Raw genomic sequence first — 26,967 nt, forward strand, 5'->3', positions numbered from 1 at the left:
TGAGGAAACAAATGTTGTTTGATAGATTAGCAATATGAAGATTCCACTAGTATCACTTATTATGGTTTAAAATGAGACAGCCAAAAACCGTCCGATTAGACGTCTGGTAGAAGCCTACAACAACAATACCGTGAAATTGTTTCCCGCAACAGCTGAACTGGGCGTCACATGCTCAGAAAATGTAAGTCACGTGAGATCATGTGAAACGTGCACTGTAGGCAGCTGTACCGCTCACATCTGCTGATATTCCACTGGGCCACATACAGTAAAAATAAAAACAAGACAAATGTGTTGAATCTTTATTGCAATTGCATTTATCTCTGTAATCTTTCTATAAAAAATGGGCAGACATTGCAAAATGTTTTACAATGTTATTTTAGACAGTAGGCTATGTTATTGTATCATTTAGGCCTTGTAGATAAGTAATGGAGAAATTATGCTTGCATGAAGCTAACAAACTGTGTGACATTGCCTCAGGCTATTGGCAAGAATAGCCGTAGCCTAGGCATATCACACTGCTGTGACTGTTAACCCAATCTCTTGTTAAAAATAGTGCTTGGCCACAGTTCAGGTTTCAGGAGGTCATCTTAAGATTCTGTCTTAAGGTTCCTTCAGTTGAGCATAGAGCTAAGCAATATTATATTAACATAGCCTAAGCTAATAAATATAAAAACAAATATAGGCTATATGAAAATTATCCTCAATTTCATGGATAGAGTTGAAAAAATAAATAAAGTATGACATTATTTAAATGATGTAAACTGAACACATTATGCTCAGTCCACATTTTGTAAATATTGCAAACTGGATACAGTTTTTATGACCTATTCAGTGATCAAAGAATAACTAACACTACGTGATCTGTACCTAGTCTACTGCAAGTAAGAAATTATGTTACAGGTTGATGTAAAAGCTATATATAGTCATATGCCTATCCATAAATGGGATGCAAGAGTTGCTGCACTCTGTGTGGTTAATCTTTGGTTTTCATCAGCCAGTGACTCCCAAGTGGGTTTAGGCTGACCTACCTCTGCTTTGCGCTCGTGTAATCTCTTGGGGTAAGTCATGCCTATTATTTCCTTCCTTTTCAGATTATTGGATTTTTCAGAAAGGTGTTGAATTGAGAGATGCATGCTTGGTTCTTGGTTATATCAGAATGTTGAGATTGATTAGTCCAGTTACCTAATTAGGGCCTAGGCTACTGCCTAGACCTTGACATAATAAGGATATTATCTAGCAATATTCATTGTAATAGTTGTTGGACACAAATGATTGATATGAGTATATTGCTCTGATGGCATGTTGATAAATGGAGGCATCAGCTTATATAGACTTTTAAAACGAATTCTATAAAAAGACAGTTTACTTTGTCTTCTATATGCAGAGAAATGTGGCTCAGGAGTTCAAGTGTCAAGATATTTCTGGTACCTGAATCTCTGATGTTCAGCACTTTTGCTGCACTTGAGAATTAGCTGAACCTGACTGATAAATGAATGAGCGAATAAGATAGAAAAGGAAAAGAATAGAGTCAAAAAGCTGTTATTTGGTTGTAAACCTATTCCAAAACACATTGAGAGGCAATATGCAACTTTGTAGGACTGGGAATTCAACTTTTTCCATATTCAGAGAACATTTTCAAAGCTACAGAAAGTTTTAAAGTAACTGTCCAGTGAAAATCTCACTTTTAAAAGTTAATATTCTGTTAACTGACAACCAAATAACGTTGTCCTTTACTCATATTTGTGGCCAAAGCATACATTGGTGAAAAACACTTCAAAAACTCCACCTCAAACGTGTATCTCAAACAGACCGTTTAAAAAATGCTTGCTATTTCCTCACAGAAAATGATGTCATGTTGGCTCATTGGCTGAGCTGGCCAATCAGCGGTCTACTGATGTGAATATTTTTTATGACTGGTTTACGCCCACACCATTCTGTTGTTGGGGTTCGCCCGGCATCCTTCCAACAAAGAAAAGCTGCTTTTTAATTAACATACTTAACTAAAAAAAAATAGGAAGGAAAACTATTTCACTCATTGTAATTAATTATAGGTCATATTTCATAGAAATCTGCAAACACTGGACAGTTACTTTAAACTAAGTTTGGACCTTATTCCCATATTATTTACTGCAATTAAAAATAACTTGCAAGTGCTCAGACTGTTCATGTGTCTGTTAATATTCAATCTGTTAGAGGCTATATGGTTTTGTATGTTCTTATTTATCACTACATCACCTGTGAATATAGGCTATATTTATCTCCTTCATATGGTCTGAATTATATTTAGATTGCTGTATTGTGAGAATAACTGGTAATAACTGAATTTTCATAGATGAACACTTAAGCCATTAAGTAGCTCTAAGCCTCAACCCCCTCACCATCTAATTTAAACCTCCAATGAATTTGCTTTCCATTTCTTCTGCCCATAACTCAGACTCTTCTATTACATAAGAACAGGCCCAATCTTTCTCCCGCAGTGCAGGTTTGATGGAATTCTATCCCCAGTGTCTGTAACCTCACAGGCACTAATACCTAAGACATATAATTTAATGTTGAAGGACATACTGTATCATACTGCATATTGTGCCCTGAAATGCATCAATGGATCAAAGAGCCCGAAGAGCCATGGATCCGTTGCATTGCATTGTAGTAATTCTACATTAACATGGTTTGTTGCCATCATCGAGATACAACTATTATACTGTATTTCTATGGTTGCCATTATGTTGCTGCTAGCCAATAGAATACAGTAAGTGTGTTCCTTATTTGAATCACAGATCATTTAAAAGTGATCAACTATGGCTGCGACAGTTGCCAGACACAAGCACGTGCACGTCAGCCATGACTACCACAGTGCACAGTCTAAGGTGGTAGCAAAGCAGTACACAAGGTAAGGAGATGGGCCCATTGGAATCCTATGCTTCATTTGAAACATACTAGTGGTTTGGAAACTGGTGGCCAGATTTACAATTGTTTGTACAGGAGTATAAATTGCACCTGCTACTTACTAGAGTAAATTAAGCATTTAAACTGTATAGAGCTTATTTAGCATAGTTAGATTAAATGTAAATTAAGACAGTTAACACATTTGTCACGGTCTTTATTCTCCTCTGAGAATAAAGAACTGGTGTAAATACATCAAGTAAATCTGGCCCTCGGTGTACAGTTTCAAATGGTAGTTAGTGTATTCAGCTGGGCATTTAACAGTGGCTAAGTTTACACCTAGAGAGAGCACTTGTAACCCACTAATAGGTTGGTTCCCTGCTAATTGCCAAATCTCATGTAACTATGCAGCCATCCTATTGCTACTACATCACTGGATCACATTCTCTTCTATAAACTGGGGACACATATGCTTTACTAATTTGTATGATGACTAATTGTCATATTTGCTTGTGTATGATAATAATACCATTAACATTTTCCTCTGTAATACACCTTGGACTGATTTGCCTTTAAAGAAGGGTGTGTTTACTTGTGTTTGTTGACATCAGGAGTAGAGACAGGACACTCATATTAGTTTGCACCATACATTCTATGGATTGTACCCAGTTTCATCTGTGTCATCTCCGATCACGTAATCTATATTACCTGTACACACTTCTATGATCATTCTGTCAGGTATGTATAGACTGATGATTCATCCGCAAGAAATAGTACATTAGGTAATTTGCCAAAAAAGGGCATGAGAATACTGTCAACATGATGCTGTTAGAGGTCTTTTGATGCTAACGAAGTGCTCTGTAGCTCTATGACTACATTTACTCAGCAATAAGCCAATGATTAAAATGCAAATAAGATGCTTACTGTATGTATAGCAAATAATGATTGTTATGGTTAGACTTAACATAGATTTTTTTTGTGGTGCTTAGTTTTTCACTGTGTTGGGCCTTTCTTATATTAGTTCGTAAATGCTTGTTAACTTAAACAAAATTAGCTGTTTACACTGTTTTATGTTGACTTTTTGTAAATTATCCTTTAATAACTAAGTTTGTTTTGCTCATATAGCTCTGAGGTGGTGGAGGATGATTATCATCACAAACAAGAAACAAGAATCCAGGGAGTGGTAAGGTCCTCATCTGTCATATTGGGAGATTTCAGCATGTCACCATAATTAAAGATGTCATTTGAAAAAGATGAGCGAAAATATTATGTATCAGATCTGCACAAGTACACTTTTCACACGTTTGAGCCAAGCCAAACCGTATTGTGCAGGCTCTGATATTTACTTTTTGCATGATCCTGTCTAGCACGGTTCCAGTAACTATGATGGATGCATTACCTGGCCAGGGCAGTACAGGTCACCTCAGCTTGGCTTGGCTTAGTAGTTTGAATAGGGTATTGAAGAAAAATGTCAAATGTACACTTTACCTTCAGGTGAGGAAGAAGATGGTTGAGAAGTACGTCCGTGAGGAGTCTATGATCAGGGGCCCTAAGTTCCTGACCACACTCCGATCCCATACCGTTTGGGAGCACACTCCTGTGAAGCTATACTGCACGGTCGAGGGCTACCCAACCCCTTTTGTGAAATGGTGAGGATTCAGACAAAATACAGATGTAGGATCATCATTTGAGCCAGTTTGCTACAGAAGTAAAATAAGGCTGCAGCAACAAGAAATGTGAATTATTCTGTGGATAATAATGAATGGACATTTTTGGTAGGGGTGTTACATTTTTTTCATTATGGCAAATCAAGTCTGACATTTTTAAACCTAGAATACACTACAAGTTTGCAAGAAAAATCTCAGTTACAAAAGCGTGATCAAATTAAAATCCTACATCTGTGTCCAAAACAGTCATTCAGCAAGTTCAACAGCAGCATTTAGCTGCTTATCTATCGGTGCAGAATGTTATTGTACTGGTGTAGCACAACGGGAGAACTGCTTAATGCTCGTGTTTTTCTTTCATACCCTCTGTTAGATTGAAATAGTGGTCAAAGTTTTACGGATGATTGATGGTGTTAGATTTTAGCTGAGGTTAAGAAGTCAGCATAGCTAATCTTAACCTGTTATGGGCTCTGTAATAATGTTGTAGTTTTACACTAAAGGTATACGTTATGACACAGGTACAGACTGCTTATACACAGTCACATCACAATAGTCTGCATAATGTTATTACTTTTTTCCTGTGTTATCACAGCCACTTGAAAGACTTCACCTTAACCATTTCTAATTGATTTCTCTCCAGGTATAAAGATGGTGTCAGCATTGACTTATCGTCAATGAAATACAATGTGCAGGACAATGTTGGAATTCATAACCTGGAGATCGTCAAGTAAGTTATTCTCACGGGAGGAAAAACGTTAGGCTGCACAATGGATACACACATTCAGTGATAAAACAATCACAGGTTTTTATGTTATGGGAAATCACAGGTTTTCATATTATTTAGATCCATTTGTCCGGAAAACATTATTCTCTCATGGTAGCTTATCACCCCCATTTAAAAAGTCTTAAACAATATCATGACTTTTCTCCTGGACCATCTGAGATTTTCATTGTGGCCTCCCTGCATTTCACTCACAATCACATTGTTTACTGTTAACTTAATTAACACGCAAGTGTTCACAAAAGGGAGCCTTGTGAATGGTGGAGCCGTAGCGGTGGAGCTTTTCCAATTTAGTCCAAAGCCCCCCTGGGCACTGCCCTCGTCTTGAGGACTCATCAGCTGTTCATAGAAAAGTGCTGAGCTCTTTGTCATTTGATCCTGGAGTTCCTTAAAGAGCACTGTATACGCTCGCTGTCAGTGTCAGGAGCACCAACGCTAAATCGCACCTTAAGTCTCAAAGCTCTTTTTGCCTCTCCAAATCAAAGTGAAGGGTTTCAATAAAGAAATGCCACTCTGTATTCTCCCTGGGTTCAAACTCTTTCACACTCAAAGAAAACAACCATGGTTTGGAAATATTGAGGGAAAGTGAGCATGGACAGCTTTAAAATGGCATATGGTCAATGTCTTATATCTGTCACTATTCTCAACCTCCTCTCTCCTTGCAGCTTTAGATGTTTGCCATTCATGTCTTAGAGCCTCTCATGAATATCTCATGAATAATTCATGCAATTGTTTTTTTCCCCTGCATAGCATTATTCTCCTGTCTTAAGTTCCAAACATTTGATAATATCTGACCTTGAGTGTGTGGTTATACTGTAGAGGTCAAAATAAGAGACCCTTGGGGTGGAAGGTACTATAGCCTTGCGGGTAGGAGCGTTGGGCCAGTAACCGAAAGGTTGTTGGATCGAATTCCCGAGCTGACAAGGTAAAAAGCTGTTGTTCTACCCCTGAGCAAGACAGTTAACCTGCTGTTCCCCGGGCACTGATGACGTGGATGTCGATTAAGGCAGCCCCCCGCACCTCTCTGATTCAGAGGGGTTGGGCTAAATGCGGAAGACACATTTCAGTTGAATGCATTCAGTTGTACAACTGACTAGGTATCCCCCTTTCCTTTACAAGCTAGAAAATTATGTATATTTGCAGTATTCATTTACTGTGCTTTCATAAAGTCATAGCACCATTTCAAATGAGGATCATGGCTTGATATTTCCCAGTAATCATTTTGTCAACAGCAATTTGCATAATCTGCATAATTTGTTATCCTTTGAAAGTTTACCATCCTGTAAATTCAACTCAGGAAATTATGTTTGGTGGTTAGTCAATTAATCAAAGTCCTACATACAAAAATATACCCACACAAACTATAGATGGAGACAAAGTCTAAGCCTTAGGTATTGCTGAGATGTTTTTATGTGTTCATGTACATTATCAACAATGTATTCTTCTGGTATTCCCTATAGGTGTGAAACCGATGACACTGCGCAGTACACTGCTGTAGCTAGTAACATTCATGGACAGGTCTCTACTCAGGCCTCTGTCATTGTCAAGAGTAAGTTTGGCAAAGCAAACATACAGTATATACGTTTTGTTAAGGCATTGATTTTTATGATATGGCTTATTTAAATGATAACGCTATGTTTATATACTTGATTTATTCCACAATACAATATTATAGTGTAATGTATTTTGTTGTTGTGTAGTGATTGTATGTGTATAATATGTCTGTTTTGCAGGATTCAGAGAAGAAGGGCATTCATCTCCCTATGCATGGCTTCCTTACACAAGTAAGTCCACCCAACACCACTGTCCTGTGTATTCTTCCTGATACATTTATCCTCTGAGTAGATCTTGACCACTGTTGAGTCAAATCCGGTAACTGGGGATTGTTTGAATATGGCAACATTCTTCTCGAGTTGCAAGGATGTAGCCTACATATAAAAATGTTTATACTATTGTGAGAGACAAACAAACTACTGCTACATATAAAAATGTTTATACTATTGTGAGAGACAAACAAACTACTGTAGATAAAAATCAAATCAAATGTATTTGTCACATACACATGGTTAGCAGATGTTAATGCGAGTGTAGCGAAATGCTTGTGCTTCTAGTTCCGACAATGCAGTAATAACCAACGAGTAATCTAACCTAACAATTCCAAAACTACTACCTTATACACACAAGTGTAAAGGGATAAAGAATATGTACATAAAGATATATGAATGAGTGATGGTACAGAACGGCATAGGCAAGATGCAGTAGATGGTATCGAGTACAGTATATACATATGAGATGAGTAATGTAGGGTATGTAAACAAAGTGGCATAGTTTAAAGTGGCTAGTGATACATGTATTACATAAAGATGCAGTAGATGATATAGAGTACAGTATATACATATACATATGAGATGAGTAATGTAGGGTATATCAACTCAAACATGCATTCTCAACATATGAAAATAATGTTCGTTTTTATTTATCCCTGTAAGAATCGACAGAGACATTATCTGATGAAACCTCTATACTAATCACAACATAAATTGCACCTTTGTATGGATAAAAAAAAAAAAACACAAAGTCTTCCAAATAATTCAGTGCTTTCTCTCTTTTAAAGTGTATGTAATTATATACATAATTGCAGAATATACTTCTGATCATGGTCATCTATAATTATATTACTAAAATAGAGTCATAATACTGTAAGTCTATCCTGTTTTACTATCTTTTGCAGTTCCCATGTTGCCAGAGATCAAATACACCAAGATCAACATCACCTTCCTGGAGACTTTTGGCTCGGTCTTTGGAACAGAAGGAGACACAGTCACATTGGCAGCCACAATGAACATTAGCCCCAACCTAGCCAATCTGCAGCCTGAAGCTCAATGGTTCAGAGATGGTAACACATTTTCTCTTACAATCATAACTGCTTTCAATAACAGCCGATTCACAAGACCATTTTAGTAACTTCAGCCACGGACAGTTCCTCACTTTTAATATTGGCGTTTTTGTTTTGTTTTAGATCATCGGCTGTCAGACTCCAAGTGGGTGAAGATAGAGTCTGGTAGAGGCGAGTCCAAGCTGACCCTGCCTCACCTGAACAAGGATGATGAGGGCGTCTACACTCTCCGTATGGTGACAAAGGGGGGAGATGCTGCGCACAGTGCATTCGTCTCCTGTGCTGGTAAAAAATCTGCTAACTTTGAGAATTGTATACCACCTCTGTGTGTACCAGCAATTCATCTACTTTGAAAACTAGTATGAGCCATATTCTTCTATTTTTCAAAAAGCTCTTTGATCCTCAAAAGGCAATTCTGTTCACAGGGCATTTCAAATATAGCGTGATGTACTTTGACAGACTGTGATGATGTGACTTGCTTTGTGTACCTATGCCAGATGGTCCACCCCCAGTACCTGGGTCTCCAGGTGCCCCTATGGACATCAAGATCCATGACGCCAACAGAGATTATGTCATTGTGTCCTGGAAGCCTCCCAACACCACTACTGAAGGCCCCATTATTGGATACTTTGTGGATAGGTAACGGAAGGTGTTAAAATGGGAATCAAATGTGAATATATCCAGCTACATTTTCCCTGATGCTATTACCTGACCAGGAAAAACTCCAGGCCCTCGTTATATACATTCTGGTAGTTTTTTTTCTTAAAATCACATATCATTCTAGGCCGAAAATGGGAGGCAAAACTGTAAATTACAAGCTATAATCTCCCACCACTGTTCGTAGCTTGTGACAGGATAATGTAGCTACATATTGGAGATGTACCAATTATCCTCAATTTCTTGCAGATGCGAAACTGGAACTGAAAATTGGGTGCAGTGCAACGACTCCCCCATTAAGATCTGTAAATACCCCGTGCCTGGCCTTTTTGAGGGTCACTCCTATTACTTCCGTGTGCGGGCGATAAACTCAAAAGGCATCAGCAAGCCCTCCAGAATGTCTGACCCCATTGCCGCCCTGGACCCAACTGAATTTGAAAGACTCCATGGTAATGTGAGGATGAATTCGTAAACTTTAACTTGTGAGGTCATGTATTCCCTAGAATCAAATTAATGTATATAATTTTATGTTTTTATCTTTGTTTAACAGCCATCAAGTTGGGTGGTAAACTTGACGTTGTAACTTACTACGATGACGTTGAAGGTACTAAATGTTTTTCTATGATGTATGGGGGTCCTTGAAACTCGATAACTAGTTTGATACAAAAATCTTTGACGTTCTTCTAAGCAGTCATGCTATTACTTTTTTAGGCTTATTTCTTTATACTTCATCAGTGTCAGTAGCACTAAGAAGAATAATGAGGGTAAACTACCCATTTAGTATATTGAGATATCATTAGCCCCTCACATTGTACCATGTCTTCCATCTGTATAATAAAACACCAATAACAACTGTCACATTTCACATTTTTCTTTTCACGATTCTCCCGTCTCAATAATTAGCAATAATTATACAGCCTAAATTTGGGCTCATCAGAGAGCTGCTGATTCGTTTTTGATGAGAATTCCATCAGGATGCTAAGATCTAACCATCTGTGGCACCTTCTTCAGACTGAATGTAACACATCTATACTAGCAACAGATCCATGTGCATAGACAGGCTAGAGAAAAAGTCTTCAGTACTACAATTTCATAACCTTGAAAACATTTGTTATTGTGGCAATATTTTTGTCAACTCGGGTGATTGTTCCCACTTGGGCAAAATACATTAAATCTCTGTGATGTCTTGTGTCCGTAGACGAGAAGAAGGTGCCAGGAACCCCCTCAAATTTGCATGCCCCAGAGACCGACCGAACATATGTTGTCCTCAGCTGGAAACCTGCCCCCTATCACGGCCGGGCCCCAGTGTGGTACTATATTGAGAAGGTTGGTATTCTCACTGTTCTCCCCCAGGTTTATTTTTTTCCCACACATTTCAACATGGAATTGATAGATTTGTGTCCAATAAAACAGGGTTCTCAAAGTGGGGTCTGTGGCCAGATCTTAAAATATAAAAAAAATACAAATGTCTCATTTATTTTTAGGATTATTACTAACAAGAACAGATTTTTGGATTATGAGGTCAGCGGGCCCAACAAGTTTGAGAAACTCTGCTCTAAAACAGATGGAATCTTTCTTAAGATGCGTTCAATAGTATAATCGAGGGCAAAAATATTCAGGTTCACCACCCGAATGAATAGCTGAAGTCAGCAAAATGAGTTGGGGTTCTATCTTTCTCTCCATTTCATTTGCCTGTTGAACAGGGTGTAAATCTTGTTTTTGGGGTTCTACCATCACAGTGCCTAGCTGAGACCGGTGCGTGGCAGAGGGTGAACACTCAGGTGCCTGTGAGATCTCCTCGTTATGCCGTGTTTGACTTGGCTGAGGGAAAACAGTACTTGTTCCGTGTACTGGCTGCAAACATGTACGGCAGCAGTGAAGCCTCTGAGCCTACTGAGCCCATTCAGACTCAAGAGCTGCGTGGTAAGAGGGTCCTCTTCAATGGCTTTATAGCGATCTCTTAGAGTCCTCCCCAAGGTTGTGCTCAAGTATTCTCTCTAAAAGTCAAACTCCCTGCAAATCACAGAAATAGTCAAGGGTGGAATTTGAAAAAATGTAAAAAGTAATTCATATTGTAGATTTTGCTAAGAAATAATAGTCCTTCAATTAAAGTAAGTAGATAGTTGACATTTTCCCCTAGACATTAACCCTGTTAATCTACTGTAGGTGAACCCTCCGCTTCTGGTTAAATGGTTGCCACAAGGGAGATTGACACGTCTCTTGTTATCCAATGGGTTGAACTTAAGGAGCCTAACCATGCCCTGTTTATCTACTATAGGTGTCCCCTCCGCTCCTGGTCAGGTGGTTGCCACAAGGCAAACTGACACATCTCTTGTTATCCAATGGGCTGAACCCAAGGAGCCTAATAACCTTATTGGCTACTACATCGATGTCTGTGTAAAAGGCTCCAAGGACTGGGATTCAGCTAACCACAAGCCTCACAAGAGCAACAAGTATGTATTCAGTCAAAGACTTATTATTTGAAGAGTGTGATTTCATTCATCATAATATGTTGACATTTTACTTAATCTGCTATTTTTGATTAGATTTGTGGTTCAAGGCCTGACCACTGGTGAGACGTATGTCTTCCGTGTGCAAGCCATCAATGAGCTGGGTCTTAGTGATGAATCACAGGAATCGTCTCCCCTCTCTGTCAAAGCTGCCCTCAGTGAGTATGCACACACACACACACGCACACGCGCACACGCACAGTATATAATTGTCATTAGTCAAGGTTCCAACCAGGCGTAAAAAGTGCTGGGTTCAATCTGGCAGTAGCAAAAGTAACAGCAGAAGAAAAATGCAAATACACGATTTTAGCGACCCACTGTGCTTAGCTGGAGACTCTTTTCTCTGTGAATGATCATAGTGATTCAATTGTAGCAAGGTTATCAAGACTGTTTAACAAGTCTGTTGGTAGCTGTCCAGAAGTATGACAAACAAAGACATCTAACTTTGATGCCTTAAATTGGCCGAATATCTAAAATCAATGTCTCCAATAAAAGAGGACCATTATCCTTCCAATTCAAAAGTTTCAGCAGGACAGACTGGGAGCCTATTTGATTTAGCCAATCGTCATGTACCTTTCTCGTCCAAATAATGTGAATAATTTAGGCAATATGAGTCAAAAACCAACCATTGACTCAGAGTTCCTTTGGGACATTCAACCAACAACTGCAGATTGTTTCATCACACCATACATTTTTAAACTCATTTATTGGTGATACTCCAAACTATGTGGATGGCAGTATTTTGTAGTTAACAATGATCATATTTAACATGCTAGTTTACTCCATGATGAATTAAGATTGATGTATTATACAGTGGATACGGAAAGTATGCACTGTATACATGCTACTTAAAGCCTGCACAACCAGTATTTCACCAGGAGTTAGGGACCCCTGCTATATATCCACCATGATACATGTTTAGAAACCTTTCAACTCTGTTTGCAGCGATTCCCTCTGCTCCATATGACATTGCTCTGCTCGCTTGTGATGGAGAGTCCATGGTTCTGAACTGGAAGCGGCCCGTCCACTCTGGTGGCTCTCCGGTGGCTGAATACTACATCAACAAACGCAGGCACGGAGAACACACATGGAGAGAGGTCAACATCCCACCCATCAAAGAGAGGCTGTTCAAGGTATAAATCTGATTGACCTTAGTCAAATAAAAATGCTGTTACAGTTAGGATCATTATGAGTCTATTATGCAGTGATTCTAACAGTTTTAATACTTTCCCTATCAACTACAGGTTGAGCATCTGAGTGCAGGTGCAGTCTATGAGTTCATGGTTTATGGTGGAAGTCTTGCTGGTCTTGGTGCCCCCTCTGCCCCTAGCAAGGCTTTCCACTGTGATGCCTGGACCATGCCAGAGCCAGGTACAGCACCGAAAACCTCTCTGAAACAAGTTGATATTTTAAAGATGAAACAAAGGGTGCATAGTTCAAAGAAGCGAATGCCATTTTACATGCAAATACTGTTGCATATTTAAACCGTAATGCATATCTCATCCTTTTAATGTGATGATGAATTCTGGAAGAGGTGCATTCAAGCTTATCGGCAGTGCCACTTCCAACATCAATCATTAAGATAGCAGCACATACACATTACACAGCCTGACCTCTATACTCTGTGTGTCTGACTTAAAGTAATTTTCTACATTTACTGCACTCTGAATTTCAGGACCAGCTTATGACATGACCTTCTGCGAGATCCGTGATGACTCTGTGGTGGTGGAGTGGAAGGCTCCCGTCTACACCGGCGCCAGCCCAATCACAGGCTACTTTGTGGACTTTGCCAAGAAAGGCTCAGATGAATGGCACTGTTCCAATGAGAGCCATGCTGTCAGTCACCGCTACCACAAGGTACAGAGTATTCCTAGAATACCTATGAGTTATGACAATGTACCCTGTCTGGCACATTTTACAGTACTTGTTGTTTTCAGGTGACTGGGCTGGAAGCCGGAGTGTCATATGTGTTCAGAGTGCGCGCGGCGAACTCTGAAGGTGCCGGCAAGCCTTCCTTGGCTTCTAACCCTGTGGTTGCCAAAGCAGTGGAAGGTACTGTTGGACAGACACAATTCCCGATGCTGAGCTTCAATGTGGCTTAGTACAGAGCAGCATTCATTCAGTGCGTTCCACAGAGAATGTTTATTTGGGTCAGGATTCCCATTAAAATGGGAGTTAGATTAGCTGAAATGTAGGAGAGTAACACCACAAAGTGTGGGGTACACTAGACAGGAATGTTGAGGAGGGGCCTAGGGAGGGGTTGTCTGTTCTTCTGTTGATAAGGAACATTGGGAGGACGTGGGAGGAGAGAAAAATATATGACTCATATGGAGCTCTGTAAAGTGGTTGGAATGAGAGCATCAGGCAACCAGCAGAGAGCAGTGTTGTATTCTGCAGGGACCTCAGCAACTCAAGCACTGGGTGAGATCAGGGAAAAGTCATTCTCACAATTCTTTTGATATTAATTCAACAGAGGATGCAGAACATACAGACACAAATACACTGTGGACATATAATGAACATACTACGCTAGTACTGTATGACTGCACCTAAACACCCATCTCTAGGACATGCTGTACTTGCAATGACAGATTTGTTTTATTCACTCTTTGCTTTGTCAATCCAAAAGGTGCCCAGGAGATGACCTGCACAGTGGACAAAGAGTCAGGTGACATCATCCTGTCATTTGAAAGCTGTCAAATTACGGAGAGCTCCCACTTTGTGTGGAAGAAATTCTACAAGGAAATCACTGACTTCTCTAAAGAAATTGTCATCAAAACAGAGGGCAGCACGTAAGCTATGCACAAATCTTGTCAATAGATCAAATATATTTGATCTAAATAAAACTTCTCAGTAGTGATTCAGAAATGTGTAATAGGTAGCAGGTAGCCAAGTGGTTAGAGCGTTGGGCCAGTAACCGAAAGGTTGCTAGATCGAATACCCGACTATCAAGGTAAAAATCGGTCGTTCTGCCTCCTGAACAAGGCCGTTAACCCACTGTTCCCATGCCGTCATTGTAAATAAGAATTTGTTCTTGACTGACTTGCCTAGTTAAATAAAATATATATTCTTCTATTGATGTGCTAAATATCTCCTCGACCCTATATTCAATGGTGTGTCTTTTCTTCTATTACATTCTAGCTCCAAGCTTATTTTCAAGCACCCTGACCAGGGGGATGTGGGTTGCTTCTCTGTTTCTGTAACTAACACGGATGGTGTTTCTGCCAGCCATGAAATCCATGCCGAAGGTAGGACCTGGGTGGGGAGTGGATCACAAATAGGAGGTTACTTATTTATAACCCTCATTCTGGACATATCATGGTATAAAATAGATTTTGTCCATACATGCCTACTGTACTAGTACATCTAAATCAACACAACAGCACTTCATTATACACAGACAATAATGGCACCCATCACAGTCATTCATAAATATGATATGATCTAGTGATACAGTACATGCATGTCTGGTCTTGTGCAGTGCAGATAACTGTTACTGTGGAAGTATACGATGACGTTTCATGTAGAAAGGCTTTGCTGTGAAGGAAGCTGTTTGGCTGTTTCCTGAAATCAATTTGCGAAACAGCTATTGGATCATTGGAATACTGAAATGCATTTCCCCTTATTTACCTCTATTACAGAGCTGGAGAAAATGCTGGCAAAGAGCTATGGTATCAGACACCCGGGTAGGTTTTGTTTGGATTTATTCAATATGGATTTTTTTTCTTTTCAATCTCATTCATTCTGGTCCCCATCAAATTATATTTTGGAATACACAGCCCAGGGTAAAAAGACGATTACATTTTTTGGGATTTGGCTTGAATAATCTGCATATACTGTATGGGCGTGGGCGCCGTTGTAGACTGGTGATGAGGTAAGATCCGTGTAAACCACATAAAGGAGACAACTGTTAATCCCAGAAAATAGTTTTTCAGCCCTTGCTCCATCAACTTTTTAGCATGTGGTTCATCACAGCATTTTCTTATTTTCTGAGGGGGAAAATGTATACCTGTTGAACATTTCTTTCATGAGCAAATGTCATTTCTATCACAAAACGTACCTCTATTTGCATCACCTTCTTCCTCCCTTTATCCTGCTTCCACAGTGATCCCTTTAAAGACTCAACTGGCCTACAAGATTCTGGAGCGTGGTCGCATGTGCTTCTGGCTGCAGGCGGAGCACATCTCCTCTGCTGTCACCTACAAGTTCTTTGGTAACAACAAGGAGCTCTCAGCAAATGATGTAAGAGTCACTTCCTTATTCCTGTCAACACTAAACTGACACATTGTCTCTGGTCAAAAGTCATGCACTATACAGGTGTCATTTCAGACACAACATGCACAGACAATTTATTTGTTGTCTTTGAACTCGACATTCTACTCTCATCACGATGTATGGCATGAATAGCCTTTTTAAGCCAAGACTAGAGTAGATCACACAACATAACCATATTATTGGATTCGCAAAATTCCCTCAGTAAAGTCCTCTCCTGTAAACATTCTTGGTGTCTTCTTCTCTGTGTTCTCAGCCAAATCATGCGAGTCACAACGTGGAGACTGGTATCATTGAGTTTGTGCTGGATCATTTCACAGAGGATAGCGAGGGTACCTTTACTGTTCAGATCGAGGATGGCAAAGCCAGAGGCCAGTCCTCTCTGGTGCTAATTGGAGATGGTGAGGGCCTGTCTGCTGTGGGGGAGTTGTTGTGCTCGAATACAGGGTAGGGCTCCATGAGGTATCCAGGATTTATCCCATGTTTCACTTTGTTTGGGTTGTAGATTTCAAGGCAGCTCTTGCAGACGCAGAACACCAAAGGAGCGAGTACATCAGAGTGAAAGAAGGTAAAAAATGTGTGAAATTAATTTGAGTAATATTTGAATTAAATATTCATTTCAAACAGCCAGTACACTAAGATGATGATTAGGTATCATGATGAATTATTAAGGTTCACATTATTTCTGGAAGCCACACACTGTTATCTCACCTGCAAATCCATAAGACACCCATTGTTACAAGGATATTACAAGGAAAGATATTACACGGATACAAGGATGTTATTAGCAAAACAATGCATTCAAATTTGACCTTTTTGACCCCTCTCCCCCTCCCTCCAAATCCCTCTCCTGCACCTCTCTCCCTCACATCCCCCTCTCCCACTTTCTGTCTATTGCCCTATTTCCAGGCCCCCACTTCAGTGAGTTTTTGTCAGTCCATGTTGGGGACGACTGTTCTGTTGCACTCATCTGCAAGGTAATTAAACATTCACCTTAAGTACAATTAGATTAGACCAAGAGATTAAATGGAAATTATGGCGTGAGTTATCACTAATGCCAACCTAAACGACAAACACAGTCAGCATGATTCAGTTTAGTCATTGTTCCCCTCTGTTGAGAGGCATGATGACAGATGGTGTTGTTGCAGTGCAGTCATGCCTCTTTGTTTGGGCTGGTCCACCTCTCTGCGGGTAACGGGTCTATTGTTTCATAATGCAGGTGGACAATCTGAAGAAAGAAACAGCGCTGCACTGGTTCAAGGATGACGTTGAGATTACCCCTGAAGGGCAAGCCAGTCTGGCATCTGGAGCCTGCAAGTTTCCTATTTCCCTGGTAATTTTATCACATAAACACACAGATTGAACAAACTACATATAATAGCAGTTGTTATGTGGACAATAGGCAGAAGCACAATGGAGTGTCTTGAGACCCTGTAGTTTTAATAATAGGCTACAGTGAAGGACCTTACCGTCTGAATTCCAGTTAAACTGGGTTGGGTGCATTCATACTATGACCTCCATTGCTGGAAATCTCAAGGCAGCCATTGAAGAGTTCTATGGCTTTCCATATCATCAGCAAACATCTAGACACAATCAGGCCAAGCAAGAGTCAGACATCTTTGTCGCTAGTACTACAATATATTGCTGTTGTTGAAGGAGGGTATTATCCACCTACACGCTCATGCAGTCAGTTCCTAGGGGAACGGTTGGCTTTATACAATAAGACAAGACAAAAACACAGCCACCAAAACATTTGGTGATCATGTAAGAGAAGTCAGAGAAGCGGACACTGATGCAGTCAAGGCGCGTTTTGACTCTCGGTCATAGGAACACCAGCCATTTATAGGAAACAAGAGGAATAACCCTGAGGGGAAGAAGTCGAACGCCTCTTTCCTCAGTAGAGCACCGCTGTCATAGAAACCAGTCACATCCAATGATGTCATTATACATAATCACACCCTGCAATCTTGCTTTCTCACTCATACTATGTCCCCACAAAGCTATGAGATGGAAAAAGAATACTCTGATCCTGTGCTTGACATACAGTCGCATGTTTGATATTGCTCATCAAGTGGCCACATGTACTGTGCCTTCAGAAAGTATTAATTCCCCTTGACTTATTCCACATTTTGTTGTGTTACAGTCAAAATGTATTAAATTGATTTTCTTTCTCACTCAACAACCTACAATACCCAATAATGATAAAGTGTAAACATGTTTTTCAAAATGTTTGAAAACTTATTGAAAATGAAATACAGAAATATATCATTTACATAAGTATTCACACCCCTGAGTCAATACATGTTAGAATCACCTTTGGCAGCGATTACAGCTGTGAGTCTTTCTCGGTAAGTCTCTGTATTGTACAGTATTTGCACATTATTCTGTTTAAAATTCTTCAAGCTCTGTCAAGTTGGATGTTAATCATTGCGAGAAAGCCATTTTCAAGTCTTGCCATAGATATTCAAGACGATTTAAGTTAAAAACCAACTAAACCACTCAGGAACATTTGATGTTGTCTTGGTAAGCAACTCCAGCGTATATTTGGACTTGTGTTTTAAGTTATTAACCTGCTAAAAGGTGAATTTGTCTCCCAGTGACTAGAATGCTATTTTACAGTAAACAAATTGACAGACTTTCAGCACGCTTATAGGGAAGGACATTAAACAAGCACAGCACTTACACAAATGGCTGATTATTTGTTTAGTGAAATTCATTAAAAAAAGATTGTGGTGGCTGTTTTATTAGACTTCAGTGCGGCTTTTGACATTATCGATCATAGTCTACTGCTGGAAAAATGTATGTGTTATTGCTTTACACCCCGTGCTATATTGTGGATAAAGAGTTACCTGTCTAACAGAAAACAGAGGGTGTTCTATAATGGAAGCCTGTCCAACATAATCCAGGTAGATTCAGGAATCACAGGCCCCTTTCTTATTTCAATCTTTACTAATGACATGCGACTGACTTTGAGTAAACTCAGTGTCTATGTATGCGGATGACAATACTATACACGTCAGCTACTACAGCAACTGAAATGACTGAAACCCTTAACAAAGAGCTGCAGTTAGCTTCAGAATGGGTGGCATGGAATAAGTTAGTCAAAAATATTTCAAAAACTTAAAGCATTGTGTTTGGGACAAATCATTCACTATACCCTAGACCTCAGCTAAATCTTGTAATAAATAACGTGGAAATTGAGCATGTTGAGGTGACTAAACTGCTTGGAGTAACCCTGGATTGTAAACTGTCATGGTCAAAACATATTGATACAACAGTAGCTAAGAAGGGGAGAAGTCTGTCCATAATAAAGCGCTGCTTTACCTTCTTAACAGCATTATCAACAAGGAAGGTCCTACAGGCTCTAGTTTTGTCGCATCTGGACTACTGTTCAGTCGTTTGGTTAGGTGCCACAAAGAGGGACTTAGGAAAATTGCAATTGGCTCAGAACAGGGCAGCACGGCTGGCCCTTGGATGTACACAGAGAGCAAACATTAATAATAAGCATGTCAATCTCTCGTGGCTGAGAGATTGACTTCATCACTACTTGTGTTTGTGTGAGGTATTGACGTGTTGAAAGCACGAGCTGTCTGTTTAAACGACTAGCACACAGCTCAGACACTCATGCATACCCCACAAGACTTGCCACCAGATGTCTCTTCACAGTCCCCAAGTCCAGAACAGACTATGGGAGGCGCACAGTACTACATAGAGCCATGACTACATGGAACTGTATTCCACATCAGGTAACTGATGCAAGAAGTTTAAAAACCTGAAAGAAATACACCTTATGGGGGCTGTGAAGCAACACAAACATAGGCGTAGACACATGCATGCACACACATGATAACATGCACACTATACACATACATACATGGACTTTATGTTGTAGATACGTGGTAGTGGAGTAGGGGCCTGAGGGCACACACGTAGTGTTTTGTGAAATCTGTTATGAATGCATTGTCATGTTTTTAAAATTGTATGCTTGCCTTAATTTTGCCTTAACAGCAGCTAACGGGGATCCATTATAAATACAAATATAAATACAAACCAGGTTTTCCTCTAGGATTTTGCCTGTGCTTAGCTCTATTACGTTTATTTTTATATATAAAAAATCCCTAGTCCTTGCCGATGACAAGCATACCCATAACATGATGCAGCCACCACCATGCTTGAAAATATAAAGAGTGGTAATCAGTGATGTGTTGTGTTCGATTTACCCTAAACTTAACACTTTGTATTCAGGACATAAAGTTAATTTCTTTGTCACATTTTTTTGCAGTTTTACTTTAGTGCTTTATTGGAAACAGGATGCATATTTTGGAATATTTGTATTCTGTACAAGCTTCCTTCTTTTCACCCTTCATTTAGGTTAGTATTGTGGAGTAACTACAATGTTGTTGATCCATCCTCAGTTTTCTCCTATCACAGCCATTAAACTCTGTAACTTTTTTAAAGTCACCATTGGCCTGATGGTGAAATCCCTGAGTGGTTTCCGTCCTCTCCAGTGACGGATTTAGGAAGGACACCTGTATGCTAGTTGTGACTGGGTGTACTGATACACCATCCAAAGTGTAATTAATAAATTCACCATGCTCAAAGGGATTTTCAGTGTCTGCTTTTTTCATTTTTACCCATCTACCAATAGGAGCCATTCTTTGTGAGGCATTGGAAAACCTCCCTGGTCTTTGTGGTTGAATTTGTGTTGTAAATTCACTACTCGACTGAGGGACCTTACAGATAATTGTATGTGTGGTGTACAGAGATGGAGTAGTCATTCAAAAATCATGTTAAGTGAGTCAATGCAACTTATGTGAATTGTTAAGCAAAAATGTACTCCTGAACTTATTTAGGCTTGCCATAACAAAGGGTTTGAATACTTATTGACATTTCAGCTTTTCATTTCTCATAACAAATGACACAATCTCAATTATATCTATTTTAAATTCAGACTGAAACACAACAAAATGTGGAAAAAGTCAAGGGGTGTGATTACTTTCTGAAGGCAATGTAAGTCCCAGAAGAGCTGAGAAAATGATATGAAATTGGACAATTGTTTTCAATTATATGAACAGGAAATTACTAAGTTAAAACAATTATTCTCAATGTAATGCAGCCAATGTAGCTTACATGGTCTCTGCTACTATTGCAGAGGGTGGGCCTATCGACTGCATTCTATTTTGATCCCTGAAATTGTGCTTTGTTTTTTATCCAACCTAGTTCTCCAAGGCTTCCACTGGCATTTACAAAGCTACCATCAGTGATGACAGAGGAAAGGATCAGTCCCAAATTGAAATATCCGGCCATGGTAAATATTAATATGAAAACTATATTATGTTGCATCTGAAATATTGTCTTACTGTAAACATACTTTGAACATAATTTTGTTTTATCAACATCTCTCTTACAGCCTTTGATGAAATAATCGAGAAGCTTTCTAAACTTGCTGGTAGGTATTAATATATTCTTGATTGTCACTTCTCTTTTTAGTATTAAAACAAATTTGTTATCAGTTTATTCTGCTTGTTATTCAACCAGTGCAAGAAATCAGTTAGACTCACTTGATCGTTATATTGCAGATAATTTGTTCCTCACACAGTTGTGGGTTTTCTCAGTGCAGCTAAATCAGTACAGCACAATTAATGAGGAGGATTGCACAGCCATTGGGCATATCAAGGGTCCTGTTACTCCACCCTCATGAACTGGGCTGCAAGTAACATCTGTACTGTACCTGTCATCCTAGCCAGAAGTCATATCTCCATTACGGCATTTATTGCACTGATTCCGATTCCCAGCACCGGCCAACCAATTAGTAAACCACAGCAAATACCCAAGATGTATATATCTAAGAAGATATGTTAGCTTAAGAGAAGTATAGAATATAAATGTCAGCATATGTACACTAAAGAACACATGGTTTTTCCTTTTTTTCTCTCCAGGATCCTCTGCAGCAGAGCTGGCAATTCACTGCACGGCAACAGGCATTCAGCTCCACTGCCACATGAAATACTACACAGAGGAGATGAAAATCCATTGGCTGCATGCGTAAGCAAAGTTTTTTTGGGGGTGCTTTTTTATTCAATTATGCAGATAATTAGAAATTATGGAAATGTGTATGGAAATAGAATCCGCACAAGGTTTTATTCCAAGGCTTAACATGAGCCAGCCATGTAAACATGATTTGAGATTATTATAAAAAGGTGGTTATTGAAAAGGAGTGACACAAAAGGGAGACGAGAGACTGTCTCTCTTCACACACTATCATATTTACAATTTTCCCAAATGGAAACAATTATTCAGGCCTACTGTACCTAGTAGAATAGCTACAGGGTAAAAAAAAACACTCCCTCAGGCTTGTGGGAAGTCATTGGTTACAGCAGCTTGTGTAAGGCAAACCAGTTTCAGCTAAACCATGCGTGGGTCTTCTAATCCCTGTATGGACATTTTGAAGTAGCTGCTTCGGGTCTTTATTTTCTTCCAGTGTGCATGGCACTGACAGGGGGAGCATGTTTCAGCATGGCAACAATTTCACACACAATGAATGAACAAAGCCTACCATTTCCCATGATTCCTCACAAATTTCAGCTGGGCAAATTTCAGGACCTCCCTGACTCCCAAGAGGGCAATGGTACATAAATAAGATAATGATGATTCTTAAAATGGTCCAGCACAGCAATTGTAGCGGGTCAATATTTGACAAACTACTAGTTACACCTATTATGCGAGAAATCTGGACATTTGACTATTTTCATTAGAATCAATCACAATTTCATATGATGTTTTTAAATGTTCTCCTAATAAATTCCTCATCGAGCTACCTGTGAACTTCAGTTGATACCATGTTTCATTGACTGCTCTTTGAGTAAACCAGTAGGGACCTACTCAATCCAACACAATGGATTCCAAAAACAATACTTATGCTCCATCGGTTCCTCCCCTTTTACCCTTTCAGGGAAAGTAAACTCTCTCACTCTGAGAAGGTGCATATTGGAGGTACCCCTGCCATGGCCATTATGGAGATCCTTGAACCCACAGAAAAGGATAAGGGTCTGTACCACATCCAGATCATAGATACGGAGAACACCTACAGTCGCATCATTGACCTTTCTGGAGATGGTAAGTCAGACGATATCTGATATTGAGTATGTATGTTGTTGTGCTTGTATTGTACAATACAACTTTAACAACCTACTTCTCTGTCAATCTTGCAAATAGTATAATAAATTAATTAAAAGAGTGATATTAGCACATTCAGCATATGAACCTCAATGACAATACCAGGATAATGGTAATCTGGAAATGATAAACCTGATAAATTAAGTTAAACATTTTTTTTAAATATTCACATGCATTTGTAGTTGTCTTCATTAGTATGTGTACATAACATTTTAGTATGTGTACATGACATTTTAGTATGTGTACATGACATTTTAGTATGTGTACATGACATTTTAGTATGTGTACATAACATCTTAATATGTGTACATAACATTTTAGTATGTGTACATAACATCTTAGTACATGTACATAACATCTGAATGTAGAAAAAGCAGAGGTTGTATATTATTACCATTGCTCTGGCAGTATATCAATGAGGTGGAGTCTTCAGTTGGACCACAGTAATGAGATCACTGCACATCTTTATTAAAATGACCAACTACTTAACACTGTTGCAGTGTTGTCCTGCCAGTCTTAGACTAACCCATGCAGTGTCCAGTCTCACACTGTTGCAGTGTTGTCCTGCCAGTCTTAGACTAACCCATGCAGTGTCCAGTCTCACACTGTTGCAGTGTTGTCCTGCCAGTCTTAGACTAACCCATGCAGTGTCCAGTCTCACACTTTTGCAGTGTTGTCCTGCCAGTCTTAGACTAACCCATGCAGTGTCCAGTCTCACACTGTTGCAGTGTTGTCCTGCCAGTCTTAGACTAACCCATGCAGTGTCCAGTCTCACACTGTTGCAGTGTTGTCCTGCCAGTCTTAGACTAACCCATGCAGTGTCCAGTCTCACACTGTTGCAGTGTTGTCCTGCCAGTCTTAGACTAACCCATGCAGTGTCCAGTCTCACACTGTTGCAGTGTTGTCCTGCCAGTCTTAGACTAACCCATGCAGTGTCCAGTCTCACACTGTTGTTTTGCAGTTTTCTACATTTATAATTAAAAGGGCATCTCTGCAGCTGGATACACAGAAGCAAGCTGCATATTTAGGCAAATCCGGGGGATGAAATAACAGGAACAACAATATTAAAGGTGCAATCCTGGCTCATACTTCAGTTAGTCAACATACTGTTTGATGGCAAACATAGTCAAGGGCTGGTCCCTGACAGGTCATGCGATTTTGTGGTCTGGAAACAGTAATGAGTGAGGGAGGATGAGCTATTTCAGGCAAAACAGAACAACATTACAATATTGAGGTATGATATGTCTCTGCCACACTGCTGTTGTGTCTCCAAGACAAGTAGCAGTAAGTACAGGAACAAAAAGAAAGAAAGAAAGTAGGCTACTCCATCTATACTTCAAAATTGGTTTCGTATGGTGTAACATTAATGAAACATTATGAAAAGCCCAACTGTATCCTCTCTTTTCTTTCTTCGTTCACAGCCTACGATAAAGCCTTTGCGGAATTCACAACACTAAAGTAAGATAATCACGTCATAATTCTGTTCAGTGTTCATGTCATGCACATATATGTAGGGCATCAGTACTGTATAAATGCCACGTTCCTACAGCTAAAATGCAGCTCGGATTCCTACATAGTGTTAATGTATTTGGCAAAGCAGAACATGTGTACGGAGTCAGTCTTGGGGTGAAATATAGCAAGCCTCACTGTGCTAATGAACTCACTAACAATGCCATTCTTCTATTGTTTTCCAGAGAGGAAGCATATGCTGAAGCCAGTGAGTACATTCTCTTGTTATAATGCTAGATTGTGGCTCTGTGGGAAATCTTTTGATTCAGACAATTTTGTGATTATATGATATCTACATTTTTAGATCGTGGCAAAGTGCTGGGCGGTCTGCCTGATGTTGTTACCATCATGGAGAAGAAGGTAATTTACATTTTATTTTGTGATTGAATACAATTATGGGAATATATTTAACGCTAGAACAGGTAACCTTACATTATATACCGCCCTAGAGAATCTCCCATAAGGCGAAGATTGTGCAGATATATTGCCTTTTACAGCACCTCATGTCTGGTTTCACACAGCATATGAAATATTGTGGGGTAAGCATAAACTGGGGTCCTTATGAAACGAATACAGTGTGATGTATGTGCTAGGAGTATTCTGTAGACATGTCATAGAGGTATATGGTTTACATAATGGCAGAATAGAGCTACTTGTAAAGGTCAATGTAACTGGCACGTCTCTCCAAAGTGACTACACACGCTTGTTTGTAGTGTGATTGGTTATTTTACTTTGATGCTACAAGAGGGGATTTTTCCAGCGGATTGAGAAACATGCTCATCTCAGTAAAGCAAAGACAAGAGACTAGGGAAATAGGACATGATAAACATAGTAAACTCTGATTAAATTAAAGAACAGGTGAGAACAACACGAGCAACATTCTATGTTCTTCTGTTATATCTGTGTTGGTAACCAAGGTCTTTCCATTCCTTCAATTCCTTTGTCCCGCTTGGTAGACCCTGAGTTTGACCTGCACAGTGTGCGGAGACCCAAAACCTCAAGTCACCTGGTTCAAAAATGGTGCAGAGGTGTATCCCGATGACCAGTACTTGGTGTCCCTCGAGTCCGGAAAGTTTGCCAGTCTCACCATCAAAGGTGTTTCCCTGGAAAACTCTGGCAGGTACACCATGACGGTGCAGAACAAATATGGAGGAGAGTCTGTGGATATCGTTGTGAGCATCTACAAGCATGGTGATACGATTCCTCAGGCCAAACCAACTCTAACGCCCAAGTCGATTATCCCACCTAAACGTCCTATTGAGATCCCAGGTCCCAAGGTTGTCACTCCTTCCCCAGCCCCTGCTCATGTATCTTCTCCAGCCGGTGCCAAGTCCCCCACCCCTCCTAGGGGACTTAAGTCCCCCACCCCAGCTCGTGGCATGAAGTCCCCTACCCCAACAAAGAGAAAGTAAACAACAAAAGCATTTCAATTCCAAAGAGAGAAAGGAAAATAAAAAGTGATTAATCTGTTAGCATGAGTCATCAAATAGAAAGTTATTTAACAGTAGATACCTGTCATTTTTCACTGAAGATGCAGTTGAGCTCCCTTACTCTTTTTCTTCTTATGATAGAGCCAATGTCTCGGAGAGAAAGAAAGGGGGTTTGGGAGTGGGAAGCCAAGAGATATTTAGTGTTGGAAGTTGTGCCACAAAAAACAGAGAGTTTGTCACCAATATTTACAAAGCTGAATGAGCCTTCTAATGAACTTGGCTCGGTCTCCCTTGAGGCGCTTTGGTGAAAAATGACCAGCTTTGATGTTTAGTTGATTAAATCTCTGTTTTAGAAGTTGCATTTTCAATTAGCTGGTGGAATCTTGAGGTATTGGCTCTCCCTACGGATGGATAACCCCAAAGTTCTGGACCTCCACTTAGCCCATAGTGGCAGGTGCGGCGTTTCTAGTAACTGCCCCAAATAAATCATGTTACCCTCCTCGCCGCTGTGTCTCTCCCTGCTTTTGTGTTAATATAAAATAGCCAAAATCACTTCCCACTGTGTCGTCCCTGAGCGGTTTACTGTTGGGCTCCAGCGCAAACTCACCCAAGGTGTCTGAATGCAGTCGCAACGTAAAATATGTAAGCAATTAGTGGCTACAGGCATATCTGAATCGCATCAGCACTTTTCACAGCCTCTTTGCCCACTCTCATTTTCAAATCAACAAATCACTTCATGTATGGCTGTTTGCACAATGCAAACTTGCCACCAGATTCACCACTGTTCATTGGGAGTTGTAAGTAAAGTATCTCCACAAGGATATCATTAATATACACAAACACACGTCTACTTTTGATGGGAAAGGAAATAACTGTATTCATGTTGCATTCCCCTAACCTAATTGAGTGTGTTCAATTCAAAAAGCCAAATATGAGACATGTCAAGCACAAGCCAATTAACTATTTGCGTCATACACTTTCTGGGTAGTTGATAAACTGTTTCAGCTTGATACACTTCAAAGCCCTAGTCCTTGAAGTCATTTTGCAACGTCACAGTTTTTCCTCATTTCACTGATAAACTGTCTCTAGTAATCATTACACTGTAGTTGGGATTTGATTGGAATAATTCAAATGAAGGAAAATGGTCTTATTTAGCTTTTGAAATAATTATAAATGTAAATGTAATTAA

At 39.7% G+C, this 26,967-nt stretch overlaps 1 protein-coding gene across 1 annotated transcript; it reads left to right on the plus strand.

Annotated features, from left to right (window-relative positions):
- The first annotated feature begins 952 nt into the window (after nt 1-952).
- LOC115113030 (myomesin-2-like) lies at nt 953-26,280 on the plus strand. The gene is made up of 36 exons (XM_029640219.2): nt 953-1,058; nt 2,778-2,890; nt 4,009-4,066; nt 4,378-4,532; nt 5,188-5,274; nt 6,789-6,877; nt 7,062-7,112; nt 8,060-8,224; nt 8,348-8,509; nt 8,722-8,863; nt 9,131-9,330; nt 9,432-9,485; nt 10,080-10,207; nt 10,621-10,804; nt 11,160-11,334; nt 11,428-11,549; nt 12,337-12,524; nt 12,636-12,762; nt 13,067-13,248; nt 13,329-13,443; nt 14,021-14,183; nt 14,533-14,639; nt 15,033-15,077; nt 15,497-15,633; nt 15,920-16,064; nt 16,169-16,231; nt 16,573-16,640; nt 16,883-16,996; nt 20,884-20,971; nt 21,074-21,112; nt 21,603-21,708; nt 22,616-22,779; nt 24,261-24,297; nt 24,534-24,556; nt 24,653-24,708; nt 25,305-26,280. The coding sequence occupies exons 2-36, from the start codon at nt 2,799-2,801 to the stop codon at nt 25,758-25,760; spliced, it is 4,287 nt and encodes a 1,428-aa protein (XP_029496079.2). The 5' UTR covers nt 953-1,058; nt 2,778-2,798; the 3' UTR covers nt 25,761-26,280.
- Nucleotides 26,281-26,967: the final 687 nt, after the last annotated feature.

This window comes from Oncorhynchus nerka, linkage group LG28 (assembly GCF_034236695.1).
Source record: "Oncorhynchus nerka isolate Pitt River linkage group LG28, Oner_Uvic_2.0, whole genome shotgun sequence".
Lineage (NCBI taxonomy): Eukaryota > Metazoa > Chordata > Actinopteri > Salmoniformes > Salmonidae > Oncorhynchus > Oncorhynchus nerka.